The 16163-nt window shown below is 35.6% G+C and overlaps 1 protein-coding gene across 1 annotated transcript; it reads right to left on the bottom strand.

Annotated features, from left to right (window-relative positions):
* Nucleotides 1-4876: 4876 nt before the first annotated feature.
* Nucleotides 4877-15445, bottom strand: NMBR (neuromedin B receptor; the record flags this gene model as incomplete). Its single annotated transcript, XM_079149084.1, has 3 exons — nucleotides 4877-5278; nucleotides 7830-8178; nucleotides 15024-15445. 3 exons carry the CDS (start codon nucleotides 15443-15445, stop codon nucleotides 4877-4879), a joined length of 1173 nt encoding a protein of 390 aa, XP_079005210.1.
* Nucleotides 15446-16163: the final 718 nt, after the last annotated feature.

Raw genomic sequence — 16163 nt, 5'->3', positions numbered from 1 at the left:
TAGGCTGACATAATGAGTCCTATAAAGCATGTAGTACTGGATCTGGCACTTAGTAAGTTTTATTATTTCAATAAATTTTATTATTATCTACAAAAGGAAAGGTAACTTAAATATAATGATAGATGCTACCTTCACTGAACACTGAAAATTATGCAAAGCACTATGTAACAGTTTACATGCATCACATAACTTACAATTGTTGTTAACCCACTTTACAAATGAGATAATCAAGGGGAGATAGTCTATGGTTTCTAGCAGTCAAAGAATGCTCTTTTTATATCTTTTAAACAATTCCTGGCTCAAAGGCAGAGATTCACATAAAAGGAAATATCCTAAATGAATATTAAAATAAGAATTAATGAAATTTCTCTCCATGATGACAGATATTGCCACACTAAACACATTTTTTTCAGAAATATTTTCTTGAATTATGATACTGCTAGATAGAATTGCATAAATCAGTAATTGATTAACTTTGTATGGGTTTATTGCAGTCCACTAAATCTATGTATTATTTCAACAGTTTGGAGTTTGGCATTTTTATTCTACTTCTAATATGCATCACTCAATTGGTTTACTTCTGTAGTGTACACTTCATAGATAAATTTGGAATTAATTTATTTTAACATCAATGTTTGGTATCAAGAACCATCTTAGTTTGCTTTCTGCTGCTGTAATAGATACTGCTGTAACAGACTGGGTGATTAAATGATAGAAATTTATTTGACTCACAGTTCTGGAGGCTGTTGTAATGGTTTTAATGTGAGATGTCCTCCAAAAGCTCACATGTGAGACAATGCAAGAAGGTTCAAAGAAGAAATGATTGAACCCAATTAGTGGACAGGATTAATTGAGTGGTAACTGAAGGTAAGTGGGGTGTGGCTGGAGGAAGTAGGGCATTGAGAGCATGACTTTGGTGTATATATATATATTTGTATTTAACAAGTGGAGATCTCTCTCTTTCTCTCTCTCTCTCTCTCTCTCTCTCTCTCTCTCTCTTTCTCTGCTTTCTGATCATCATGTGAGCTGCTTCTCTCTACTACACTCTTTCGCCATAATGTTCAGCCTCATCTCCAGTCCCAAGGAATGGAGCTGGCTGTCTATGGACTAAGACCTCTGAAACTTTGAGCTCCCAAATAAACTTTTGCTCCTCTACAATTGTTCTGGTTGGATCTTTCAATCACAGCAGTGAAAAAGCTAATTAAAACAGTTCGAGGGAACACATTAAGCAAGAGCCTTCTTGCTGCATCATGACATGGTGGAACACATCACAAGGAGAGTGTGCATGAGAGAAGGGAAGACAAACTCATCCTTTGCTGCATGCTATTCTTGCAACAACATATCTATTCCTATGATTGTGGCACATTAACCTATTCTTCTCCTAATTGCATCTTAAAAGTCTAGTCTCTCAACATGGTTGCATTGGAGATTAAGTTTCAAAAAACATAACCTTTAGGGCATACTTTTAAACTATAGTAACCGGGTATGGTGGCATATGCCTGTAATGTAATCCCAGCAGCTCTGGAAGCTGAGGCAGGAGGATTGCAAATCCAAGGCCAGCCTCAGTAACTTAGTGAGGTCCTAAGTAACTTAGCAAGACCCTGTCCTAAATATAATTTTCTAAAAAAGGGTTGGGAATGTAGCTCAGTGGCAAAGTGCCCTTTGGGTCAATCTTTGGTACCAAAAAAATAAAAAAAGAAAAAGAGAACAAGAGTAAGAGCAGTGAAATCTTCAAATATATAATTTTCAATCTATGATAGAGTTATGACAAAATAAACCATTGATAAATCCATTGCAAATTGAAAATACCCCAAGTCAAAAACGCATTTAAAACACCTGACAAAACAAACATCATAATTTAGACTTGCCTACACTAAGTAACTTTGGAACACTTACATTAACCTAAAATTGGGCAAAATCATTAAATAGAAGGCCTATTTTATAATAAAGTATTGAATATCTCATACTTTATTCAGTATAACTCCCTGTAGATTACAAAACCAGCTGTTTACCCTCATGATCAAGGCTGACTGGCCCACTGCAGCTGTCCAGCCTCAGAAGAGTATTGTCACCAACTCTGGAGAGGATCAAAGCTGAAAATCTAAAGTTTGGTTTTTGTTGAATGCATATCGCTTTTGCGATGGAAAAAAAATGATAAAATGGAAAAAAAAATCATATGTCCAACCGTCATCAAAGATCATCTTTATAAATATTTCTAAAAGTAAACATGTAAAACAGATGTGTATGATTTAAACATGTGAAACCCAACAAATACCAAAGTGTGAAATATAATGTTAATATGAACCAAATCTTTTTATGTGTGAGCATGAGTATGTACATGTAAAACCTGAAGTTTTGTTTGACTTGGAAAGTGTAAGATAGTTCAATCATTAAAGACTCATTTTCATATTATGTATATACGTAAAATAAACTTTATACATAGAGAAAGAAATGTGAAACATCATAAAATATATTCCAATGTAGTAATTATCAGGACTCTATTCCAAAGAAAGGGAATATTTGAGAAAATGCTGTAATTCACAGAACTTCTTGAAGATGAGAGATTCTAACAGTGAGTGGATTAAGATTATAACCCAGAAGTAGAGTGCAATAGTCAAACTATAAAAGGAGTTTGCACAGATCATTTTCAACCTGATTAATTTGTAAACAGAGCTATAAGAGTATTGATTGAGTCTCTAAAAGGCAGGATTAACATTAAAAGAAATTCTGGCTTTCAATATCAACTTAAAACAACCAGAAGGAAAATGTTAAATGTAGCCGAAAATAGCTAATATCATATGCTCATATATGTCACTATTGTTAAGATTGTTCTTTTTAAAAAAGAAAAATAGAAATTTGTGGTGCCATTTCACTCATTTGTCATTACAGAAAAAATATTTTTAAATAGTTGTATACCTTAGCTTTATATATAAATATATAATTTCATACACATATATATCTTGTAAGATATGTATGCATCTATATTGCAGTGTTTCATTTATATACAAGATACATATGTGTATATATATATATTAAACTAAGAGAATTATGCAAAATATACGTGTGTATCTTGAAATTTTCGTCTGTATCTACCATCATCTTAACACCATCCAAAAGAAAGGTTCTGCATTGACCAAGGATTCTTACTCTGAAGCTATGACTCCTTAGGTTTCAATGAATGAGCCTTAAAAGATTTAAAAATCCTTAAATTCAATATAAATCCTGTGCATGCTATTTGTGTGACTTTATGATGAGAGGACCTAAGTTTATCCACAGATTACGAACAACTCTTGAGGGTAATAGGAAGCCACTGGCGAGTGGCAGTGGAATAGTGAGACGCACGCATCACCCTATGGTATCTACTGTTATATCCCAGCTCTTCCACATGGCTGAATAATCTTCAAGCTATTTAATAAAACTGAACCTCAATTTCCTAATCTATAAATTAAAGATAGAAACAAGATCTACTTCAGAGGTGAATGAGGCCTAAGTTCAGGGTCCTGACAAAGTGTTCACATGACCAGATGTTTTCATCTCATTTGCAAAACTATATACTCTTCTGAATAAAGATGCCCCCAAATTGGGTAACTTCATACCCTGCCAAAATTAGATCCTACTCTTGTTCACCTCAATGATTATATCAAGGACGCATTTCAGCAATACATGTATATCTTTAGGAATATTCCTATAACACAGAAAATATTTGATTAGTGCTTGTTATCCTTATGATTATCAAATAGCACAGGCAATTTTCTTGTGTTTATTTTTCCAACTGATATATGTAATTGAAAATTTTATGTTAAATGATATGGAATAGCAATATTTAAGGAAGAGCTTAATATATAAACAATCATCTCAGCAAATTTGGAAAGAGCAGTAGCAGGAAACATTGTTTCAAATATTAAATTTATTGATACATGCTTAAGAAGGGGTAGCTTTTAAAATCTTATTGGTATCATGTTTTCATTTTACTGAAAAAAAATCAAGATATTCATTCAGAGAAAACTGTGACATCATGCAGAGAAAATTGCTTAAGTGAGATTCCACATATTTGTCAGCTGACTATTGCCAAGAGAGGGTGAGAACTCACCAGAATCATACAAATCTTATCACATCTACAGAGAACCAACAGAACTGTCGAGAATTTAGCAATATATACAAAGATGGACATGCAAATTCCTCAATCATAATTTTGCAATTTGGGGCACATGAAACCAATTTAACAATCATAAAGTAAATCATATTGATATGATACCTATTTATAAGTCATAATGCTAATGTCATAATACATTTATACCTAGAAGTTATAGATATGAGCTATTTTTATAAGCAATGATTAATCACGCAAAGAACCACGATAAATGTTGATTTGTGATTAAGCTCCACTTTTTAATTTTCCATTATTTTTCTGTGTGTGTGTGTGTGTGTGTGTTTGTACTAGTTGTAAATACAATGTACTCACCAGAAAAATATGATTTGTATTCCTAATAATAGAATTTCGATATTCCCTCTTATTGAATCATTGACTCAATATAGTAATTTATTTTATGCCTCAAGAGAAAACAAATTTAAGCTAAATATGCTAAATTTGGCTCTAGCAACAGCCTAAATCCTGAAGCAATTTTCATTTATACACATATTAAATTGGTTTTTGAATCACTTTTAATATGAGATATGTGTATAGCATATGAGTGTATATAATGTAATTTAAAGTCCTATTCAGAGTAAAATGTTTCTTGCCTTTTCTGAGTCAATCATGGAAGTGTCTAATGAATTAACTGAGCAACAGTGAGAATGGAGAAATTACTCAGTTCTGCTTTGCTCAATAGGAAAAGGAAAGTTAGTAAATTCTTCTGAAATAGTTTAATGACCATAATCACAGTGCCATTTCCTGTTTCACGCTGTGCCCATTTAGTAGCACAGAGTTGGTCACCATGTTCTTCGCATTGCTTTTCAGAGATGTCATACGCACAGCTGAAGAGCTGAGTAGGTAGCTGGTTGATCTCTCTGGACAGGACTTCCTCCCACAACATAGCTGGCTATTGAAATGTTTCCTGAAGCTTTCACTGAGGAGATAGAGCGCAAATGGATTGACACAGGAATTACAAAAACTCAGAACTCGGGCCACTAAGGTGACAATCATGTGACCTAGAGAGGGGTCAATCTCCTTATAGTTGAAGGACCGGTACATGTAGAGGATGTGATTTGGAAACCAACAGAAGACAAAGCAGCCCACAAAGACCAGCACAATTTTAGCCAGGCGTTTCCTTGTTTCCATCTGTAAAAATAGAAGGGAAGAGTCCCATTGGTTAAAATGAAAACAGAGTGGCTACATTCAAGCTTCACACCGCACAACAGGAGTAATACAATAGCATGACAATACCTCCATAAACATACAAATCCTGTATTTCTTCATCAAAATGATTATTTTAACAGTTTAGAAAAATCTGTTTTGGTCACTACACTATTTTCATTGATCTTATATAAGACTAGATGGTGAATTTTTAATAAATGGCTATGGATTCATGTCAAAACTGTAATAAAAAAAAAACTCCTATTTTTAAACTATTTTCCTTTGCTTGAGTTTTCATTGCATTCAGTATAAAGATGTTATTTCTGTTTGTATTAAATACACTACATTAAAGAATTCATAGAATATATTCAAATTTAGGTATTATTTTAAGATCTGGGCATTTTTAATAGGAAAAACTGGTATATGAAACAGGACTTTTTTAAAAGTCTTACTGCACAAAATAAGAAAAATAACTTGAGATTTAAACTCCTAACTCACATAAATCAAAGCATATGGAACCCTATAAAATTACTGCTAGATTACTTTTACAAATAAAAATGCATTTTCTTTTTTTTAATCAAATTTATGTTATGTTTACTGTTTTATAAGAATATCTTCAGAAATGTGATATTAGACAAAATTCAAATATCAATCATTAGTATTTATTTGTTCCGGTTACTTATACATGACAGTAGAGTCCATATTTATTCAAACATGGAGTATATCTAACATCTAAAGTCCAGGTTTGAAATAATATTTGCCCATTTTGCCTAAATATTTATATAAATCAGCATAAATATGGAAGCATAATTTATCAAAAGACACTGATGATAATCATATTTTTGAAATAGAACTATTATTCTTCAGCTAGAATATTCCAGAGAAGACTGGGAAGTTTTAGGATTAAAACAGAGCTGACCTGGGGAAGCAGAATGTATAGACCAGATGTATCCTCATGGCCTAATTTAGATGACCCAGCAATGTCCAACGTGAAATCGAGGTTACTCGACAGTGTCCTTCCCAGCAGGTAGAGTGTGGATATTAGAATTCCATGGCAATCTATACCATACTAGGGGATCTAGTGTATAGTAGGCTGGGGGCTTTGAGATGACTTCTTGGCAGATGTCACAACCCAGTTACCCCAGCCAGAGTTTATAGATCCCAATAGGGAAATTCACAAACACAAGGTAGAACAAAAAACATTAACAACAACAACAACAAAATGGTAGGGAAGGAGGTTGTATGAGAGGAACTCAACTTTAGAAACCAAAACCCAAAAGCCAAATGTCCAATTTGAGATAGAAGTTACATTACAGACCTCTGAATAAAATAAATGGTCATATAAAGTAAAATGCCCAGAGAGGGGCTGGGAATATAGCTCAGTTGGCAGAGTGCTTCCCTCACATCCTCACATACACAAAGCCCTGGGTTTAATCCCCAGCATCAACAAAAAAAAAAAAAAAAAAAAAAAAGCCCAGCGAGGTTATGAGCTGGATATTTCATCTCAGTGATGCCAGATATGTAGATTGCAAATCTATTAATTTATCTAACAACATCTTTAAAGATTGATTGACTTTTAAGTCTTTCAAGCAGATATGACTCTTCAGTGTGGATGGTTACCAATTAATGGTGTTACCTGCCACTCAAGAAAGTTTCTCCAGTTTTTGTTATTGTTAAAAGTGCCACAGGACCCAGTATACTATTCTATCTACATCCCAGCAATTTTAATAATCTCAGATTAAATTCCTTTGCCCTCAGATTGGGAACAGATACCCATAATCTCCCTGTATTAACAATACCCGTTAGAAGTTCTTTTCCAAAATTATACAAAATATGCAACTAGAAACTTTCCCATAAGAACACAATTTCTGTCTCTATGTGAATCAACACAATTAGTTTTACCTGAAATTAATACTGCATGTTCCTTAAGAAAGAAAAAGCACATAGGCTTATATTATAATTTTTAAATTAATATGTAATTTTTTTAGGGAAAATTATAAATTTGCAGTAGACCAGTATCTTCAACCCACTCTCAAATGATACCCCTTCCCTCTCCACTGCTGTGCTGTCATCAGAGCCTCACATTCCTGCATCCCACGGAAGCCCCATCCTCAGATCCCAGGCAGTGCCTATAGTCTTTTCTGATTCATCCTTTTCCCAGATCCCCTGTCACTTTTAGTAGGCTGATAAAAGAGTTAAAAAATAAGTATATTTATATTAAATATGTGAAAATTTTTGCTTTCTGATTTGGTCTTTGCATAAACATTTGCATGTAAATAAAAACCTTCAAAGACATTAATTTCTAGTGTTAAAATTGCAGGTCGTTGTCATAGACCCATGTAAACTAGATCCAGTAGACTTTTGCAGGGCTATGATATGACCACACACTAGAGATCCCAACATCCCTTCTAGGTAAGGCTAAAGCAGGTCCTATGCTGTCCTCACCATTCACAGAACAGTAAGCCTCAAAACGGAACACAAATGGATCTCTTGTTCCAAACAGCTCATTCCCAACACACAAATCTACCAAACTTACCTGCTTTTTTGTATGTTCATTGTATTCTCCAGGAAGATTATGTGCACTTTTAATTAAAGTTTTTGCAATGTGATAGTAATAAATGCTAATAATAGCAAGTGGTATGAGGAAATAGACCAAAAATATGAGCACCGAATGAATCTTTGGGTGTAATTCATCTGTCTGAGGGTAAGGTATACATGCTGTGAAGCTGCTATTATCCAAGCTGCCAATACGTGCCACTTCTGAAAACACAGCTTCAGGAACTGCCAACAACACGGAGACCACCCAGATGCCCACAGCCTTCACACAGGTCCACAGCACAGCCCCCGATGCCTGCACATCCATGGGGTTTACGATGGCTCTGTACCTAGAAAGACAATTCATGTCGAATTAGTCTCCTTAATAAGAAGGAAATCTCATCTGGTAAGAGGTGCCAGTTCTTCCCTTGCTGCCTGGCTGTTTGGTAGTGTATGGAAGACCTAAGTTTCCTGGTGTCCCTGTCTCAAGTCTTTCCACTAATTATGAGTATACAAGACAAGAAGAGACAGAAAAATATTTTAAATTGGGATTTCCAAAATTGCCTTTTTCAAATTTACCTATTTCACAATATTTTTCTCCATCTACACATACTACATGTCTCATCTTTAATTGAATATTATCATTTATTAATTTTTTTATTTAAATAGTTCATTTCCAAAACTTTACTACTGTCATTGCTATATTCAGGCCACACCAATAAAACTTCAAATGTTCATAGTATAATACAATTACATTCTACCTTGATATTCTATAACTTCTGAGCCTGAGTCCAAATCACTTTCTATGGATAGTAATAACTCTTAGTTACTGATTCAGATTGGAATTTTCTCTGTAATTCAATAATAAGAATTGAAAATGGAACAGTATCTTCTTTATAGCTCAAATTGATTTCACCATCAATATTCCCTGAAAGCCTTTCTCCTCCCACCAAATATACTGGTGGTCATACGTCAGACATAACTAGTGGTAAAAAATTCACACTCCAGGATACAGCAACTTAGTCCAAAACTTTCTATAGCAAAGTCAGTCACACACCTTAGTGAGGTAATGATGATGCAAACAAATCAAAATTGTATGCAGGCCTCCAATTATTTATATTTGTATTCAGAGGCATTTGAGGTTGCAATATATGGAGGAGATAACCTTTGGGAAAAATTCACTTAAGATCTGAATTTTTTTCATTTTTAAAGTAGGGATAAGAACACTGTGCTCAGATTTTTTTATTAGGAAAAAAGTAAAAACAAAACAAAACAAAAAAACTTTTTCTTTTTTTTTTTGCAATACTGGGGATTGAACTCAGGGCCTTAGTGCTTGCAAGGTAAGCACTCTACCAGCTGAGCCATCTCCCTAGCCTAAAAAACCAGTATTAAGAGTCAGGTAAATAGTAGATTCTAACCATGTCAGGACCCTGTACCTTCTCCTTATTTGAACTTGGATTTATCTGATGCTCTAAAAGTTCAGCAAATTTCAAGTCTCATGACAACCAGTTAGGTCTCCTTCTGTGGTCTGTTAAGGGGCTTCATACACCCCATTAGGGGTGAACAACTCACAGTCACCCCCAGGCAGCCTCTCTCTCCCAAGTGACCTTTCCAGACCCACCATGGAGAAGGGCAATTCATGTTTTAATCTAGAGGAACTTTCCATATGAAAGAGAAAATGCAGAGAAATTAAAGGAAAGCAACAGTGTAGCAATCACACTGAATTAAATAAAGTAGCATGTACAGTGCATTTTCCGCAGGTTTCCAACTTGGTAAAAAGTGCTAACTTCCCCCATTCTTAATTGCATATTCTCAAGGAAATGAAAGAATTAGAATCGGTAACTAGAATGAGCTAATTTTTTTTCTATTTTTCTTACATCAGATTAATACATTCAGAGTTTTGTTTAAATCAGAGTATTGAGTCCTATAAATCAAAATAGAAACCCCTATTTCATCCCACTAATGAATGAAAGCAAATTCCATATCATTACCTCCATATTTCTAAACAATATACTTCTACCACTGTTTCTTGAATTGAATGTTAATATTAGCTCTTGACATTCTTTTATGATAGTTGAAGATTTTTCTCTTATATTACCTGTACTCCACTCCAACACCAATGTTCTGATTTAGTAATTTGCATGGTGTGTATTAAGTACAGGTGATACAAAATTATTGTGATTAAAACATTTGTTCAGCTTCAAGTTAAGTACTGTAATATGATGATATATTAGGGCGTTCTTTCTTATAAGCACCTCTGCTTATCCTAGAGTTAATACTTGCTTATTTTTTCATTTGCATAATTCCCCACATACCTGGATTTAGTTTCTCTAATGTTCCTTTACCACCTTCCTGGATAATTGGAAACCCAGTTTGTGCATCTCAGTGCTTCTTCTGTCTTAGTTTCCAATTTATCAAGCACATCTCTACCTTCTTCTTGGTTTTATTTCTAAGATATTCTATTAGTTTTACTTTCCATCCTTTATCAGAAAGCTTTTATTTTTATTACAATATTTGTGTTTTATGGAAGTTCTTTATTTTTTCAAATTATTCACTTTTCGTAGTGTATTATTCCTATGTTATATGTGCATTTTCTTATATTATTTATGCAATTCAAACAAAAAATTAATCTTCACTTTCCACCATAGTTCCAGGTTTTATTTTATCTTTTTGTGCTGAAATTTCTTCCCCAAATTAGATGATTATTGACTGATAATTCATATTTAAGAGCCAAGTACCAAAAAGATGATTGTAAATCAGTTTTATGTGGAGGAAGATTTTAAAAAGGCAGATAGGTGATCTCTTTGATTAGATCATGCCTTCTTTTTATGCTATTAATACTCACAAATTGCATTCTGAACTCCCTCTGTGTGTTTAAGAAAGAGAAGGAAAATGTTACTTCTCTATGCAACTTGTAAGCACATGCTATTGCAGAGGCACTATCTTAGTTAATTGGGGGCACGATAACATACGCCCTAGACTAAGTGGCTGCTGAACACCACAGTTAAGTTTTTCATAGTTCTGGAGACCAGTCAGTCTAAGATCAACGTGCTGGCAGATTCGATGCTCTTCTTAGTACATTCATGGTGACTTTTCAATGCTTCTTCACATGATGGAAGGGACAAGAGTGTCTTTTTGGAGTTGTTTTTATAAGGGCACTAATTTTTTTTGTGTGTGATCCCTGCTTTCATGACCTAATCACCTCCCAAAATCCCCACACCCAACACTATCACCTTGGGGGTTAGGATTTCACCAAATGAATTTTGGGAAGACACACACATTCATACCATAGCAAGTACTATAACCATAATTTATGTTGGGACACTTCAAATAAGAATTAAAACTGTAAATCATTCACACTGATAAGATTGCTAGTAACAGATACAACATTCTTTGTTTAGGAAAAGCAAGGAGCTTTTCAAGCAAGAATGGGACAAGAGTAGGGCAACCTAGTCAACAGGGAGGATGTTGAGCTACTTCTTGTGAGAAAAGGAAATCAGACCCAGGAATACTCTCTAGCTCGGACCCAGGAATCCTCTCTAAAGGACACACATTTAAATGAAAGGGCAGTATTGCAAATTGTACAAAACTAGAAACTGCAGTTGAAAATAACAGAGTACCAGTGTCATTGTTAGTACTGAAGTAAAGCTCACAATCATCCAAGGAGGTATTCTATACCAACCATGGTTGCATTCGCATCTTTGGAAGTAGAGAAAGTAAAAACTAAAACCATCTAGTGCGTACTTCCTTCAAATATTCATATAAAATTTGGGGAAATTTTCTCAGTATAACTACTGTTTCACTGAACTCTGTAGCACAACAAGTGTTTATAAAAAGTTACATTTTCCCTTATGAATAGTCTTAGAATATTATCCCTGAGTACTAGAGACTAATCAATCAAAAAGCAGATAGAGAAAAGCATAATCACAATTCGTGTATTCACTGTCAATGAAGATATTTCTTTGTCAATTCCTGTTGTAAATCTTGCTTATCTGTGTACAGTCTAAATTTAATGCAAAGAGATAATTAAATTTAATCATAATACAAAATGAAATACAAAATCAGATTATGTTTTAGCTCTTACAATACCTCAAAATTTCCATCTCCACATTTCCACAGTATTTCTAGTTACATTACCTTCTTTTTTTTTTTTTCTTATCAAACTTTCATTTATCAAGGAGGGAATAAACCAACAAAAAGTCTCAATGTGAACTATCAACAATAGAAAGAGAGGTCTTGCTCTCTGCTATATCTCTAGCACACAATATAATACCTGGCCCACAGTAGGTTCTTAATAAGTGGACAATATTGCTCAAATAAAAAGGCCATCTCTTATTAAAACCAACTGTGATAGAATGAAGTAGGAGTCATTAGGTATTAGGTGGAAGTGGGAATAGTGGTGAGAAATGAAGACAGAAGCTAGCAATGCTTAATATATGCCAATCTTCAGAATCACCCAGAGAACTGGAAAAGAAAAGAGAGTGTGTTATTAAGTTTCTCCCCAGATTTAACAATGAAATCTCTATGAAATGAGATTCTGCATTTACTGAGATTTTCTGATAATTCTGAATATGAGCCAGATTTAGAAATGGTTTTTCAAGAAGACAGGGTGCAGCTGTGGACATCTTTGCCACAGGCTTCCTACAAATTGTTCAGTGCAATGGGTTCATAGAGCAGTTAGAATCCAGCAGAAGCTCAGTATTTGAAGAACCAGATGCCTGCTCTTATCATATGTTATTCCATGTTGAAGATGTTATTCTTACTTTCAAATGAGGAGTGTCCTGTCTTGTGAGCAAGGGTGTTGTGCTGTTTTATCATCTTTCTCCAGGTAAAACATTTGGGTATAACAGATGCAAGGTTAGCACCCAGGTGCCATAAACTTCAGTTAGGTGCCTTCCCTCCTTATTTATCATCCCACAGGTTTCAGATCAAAGAAGATGAATAATCTCCAAAGACTATATAGCAATATCTAAAGCATAGAAATACTATAAATAGTGTGAGAATCATACACAGCTTCCTAAGTCAGGAAGTGATGCTCCTAAGGAAAGAGGAAAGAGAAATAAGCTATATGTGATTGAGCTCACTGGGTTAAATACATCTAATTTCTTGTATAAAAAAAAAAAAAGAAAGAAAAAGAAAAAGAAAAACCAACCTTTACTTAAATATAAACCAATGTATTATGTGCATAAATTGTGATTCATCCTGTTTCTGTGGTTATATAAAAACAATTGAGTTCTTGATATGAAAAGTTAATTTTCCTTTCTGAATTAGCAACTAGATAGCACTCAGAAAATTTTAGAATTCACATTTTGTGAAGTTTGGGTCAACTTGTATTTTTCAACTTTCATTTTTCCTACCCATTTATTATTTTCCTTTTTATGGTTTTCTCCCTTTCATTTCTGTTATGTGTTGTTTGTATTTTTATTTCTAAGTTGCCTTAAATTCCTTTGGAACAAGAAAATAGACAAAGGTAGATTGTGGTCCAAGTAGAGGGTAGCCCAGTTACCTTTAGCATTATGATTAAACTAACTGTGCTATATGCAAAAAGTACCTGATACGCAAATAAAACTAAAAAGTCACTAAGTATATGAGGATTTGCATTGTTCTGACATTGGTCAGGGCAAATTTACCTGTGTGTCTCCATGAAAATATTGAAAAAGCTTGTGGGAATTAAATCAAGCCCTGGGTCTTGCTACTATCATGTTCTAAAAAGAAAGTATAATGATGATAATTCCAATTGTGTGATAGTTAATCATTGGTTTGTTCGAATCGTTAAGTTTTTTCCTTTTTTTCTTTTTTCTTTCTTTCTTCCTTTTTTTTTTTTTTTTTTTTTTTTTTTTTTACTGTTTAATTAAAATGGTTTCCATACAGACAGGCAGCTAAACTAAAAAGTCACATTTTAGTTTTGGAAGTAGAAAACTTTTTAAAAGGTAAATGATATCACATGAACAAAATGAAGTGAATCATTTGTGCGAAAGTCACCCAGTTTTCCAGGAGTATGATTTTAGAGAACATATTACATAAACTAAATTGTTTCCAGTTTAAGAATTAATGACTCTGTTCCCCACTGGATATTGTCTTTCCTTCAACACAGATTGGCCAATTCCCAAGTAATAAAAGGGTATTATTGCAAACACCAGCAAATTCAGATCCAGATTCATTTTCATTAATAATTTAATGTGTAAATTAAAGAGGAGAGTTAATTCCACCTTAATTATCCAAGTTGTTTATCTAAATAGCTTAATTCATCTCCCTCCCCTTTTTTCAGGGAAATTAAAACCACAGCTCCATGCAACAACACCTAATCATGCAGTTTGTCCCCTTCCTGTCTCAGTTCTTCTACTAAAACCCCCAAAGGCATGATTCTGGATACAGCACTGGACCCTGGGTCAGGAGGCCTAGATTTTCCTCCCAGCTCTTTCAAGCAGACTTATATTTCCTGAGCTTCAATATCTACACGTGGAAAATGACAAGGTTAAACCAATTAATCTGCCAGGTATCGTAATGGACATTTCACATTGTTAGAATATGAAAAGTATATTCAATATCAAAGACATATTTTCCAGCATTGTTTTGAGACACTGAAATTTAGTATTTATCTGCAAAAAATAATGTGACTTCAGATACTAAATAGGATGAATGAGAAAAAGCATCTGTCTGAAGAACATTTATTATTCTAATTGTTTTTCACTTCAATAAATAGCACATAATTAATGGGTGTAAATGATGCTGCTTCTTATTTGGGAAAAAAAATCTAAAACATATCCCTAATACTAAAGCGGACATTCTTAATATATCAGAGTATTTCCCTACTGAGTGAGGGAAGTCCACTTTTAAGGTTTAGGCACACACAAAGGGATCCCACAAAATAGTTACACTTTCCCACCTTTGTTCTACAGGTTTTCTATGAAAGAGTTAATAAAGATTCCCAAAGGCTGTACAGGAACGGAGGAACTAGGATGAGCAATATTAAAGGTGATGCAATTTAAATTATTTAAAATAACTTTTTGTATTTTTTCAAGTTTCATATCTCAGTCCATTTTGACTCCATTTACTCTACTTCCCACATTTCGTCTCTTTCCCTGCCTCCCTCTCCACCCCCAGCCTTTCCTAGCATCCTTTCCGCCCTCCTTCCTTCCCCGCCCTACCCCACGTCCACTTCTCCCAAACACCCTGTTGCTACCTGTGGTCTTACCTGTCGGCGCTGAGGGCAGTGAGGGTGAACACGGAAACGCCCACGGAGGTGAGCTGGATGACCGGGATCAGTTTGCAGCCCACCTTGCCAAACACCCATTCATCAAAGAAGTAGCGCGAGGCGTCCACCGGGACGCAGGTGAGCAGGAGCAGCAAATCCCCGGCCGCCAGGTTAGAAATGAAGATGTTGGGGACGCTCCTCATGGCGCTGTTGGTGACGAAGATCTTCACCAGCATGATGTTGCCCAGCAAGCCCACCGTGATGATGAGCAGGTAGAGGGACGGGATCACACAGCGGATCACCAGCTCCGCGGTGGTCCCGTCGGAGCCCTGCAGGAAATCCTTTTCTAACACCTCGGGAGCGAAACCGCTCTGATTCGCTCCGGTGAACAGAGAGAGGTTGGGAAAAGATTTGGAAGGCATGCTGTCCTTTCCGGGAGAGTCTGCTGGAGTTTCCAAGTGCCCAAGTGCCCCGTTAAAGTGCAATGCACACTACTTGGTTTTAACTGATGCCCCTCTCGCCCTGGCAAGTTTTCTGCACGCGGGAACCGGTCACACCGCGTGTTCCGAAGGAGACGGACCTGGGGAGAAGTCTGTCCTCACGCTCCGGAGTTGCCCTCTAGAAGGGGTTACGTTGGCTACTGCTAGCTCAGAATTAAATAAATAAAGGAAAGCAGTTGTGTCTCTGTTCCTTCTTCAGTGGCTTGTTCTCGCTGATGGCTAGCGAAGAGCCGCCCTTTGGTGAACAATGATCTGTCACTCTGGGGTTAGAAGTACCTGCCCCACTTCCAGAGGAGGAGCAGAAGTCATCCTGGCGCTGTCCAGCCTGCCAACGCTGAAACACTGGGAGGCAGTGCGGGCCACTGCCACTGTGTGTTCGTCCCACGCTTAGCTCTTGTCTGCAGGTCCTGTTGCACGGAATTGGAAGGGAACGAAGTCCTTTTTCTCACACTGCGTCCCTATATACTCCATTCCCACCCTCCTCCCAGCGGGAGGAGCCCCAGGCAAGAAGTTTGTGGATCTCTCAGGATTTGGTAGCTGAGTTAGCAAGTCCTCAGTGCTGAATTTAGGAAGCAAACCAGTGACAAAGGGAGAAATAAATGAATAGAACCCTCTTCCCAGTCTTATTTCTATCATCCTC

Source organism: Sciurus vulgaris, assembly GCF_902686455.1.
Source record: "Sciurus vulgaris genome assembly, chromosome: 7".
NCBI classification, from domain to species: domain Eukaryota; kingdom Metazoa; phylum Chordata; class Mammalia; order Rodentia; family Sciuridae; genus Sciurus; species Sciurus vulgaris.
Note: the sequence above shows the minus strand (reverse complement) of the source record. Positions and strands in the feature narration are given on the sequence as shown.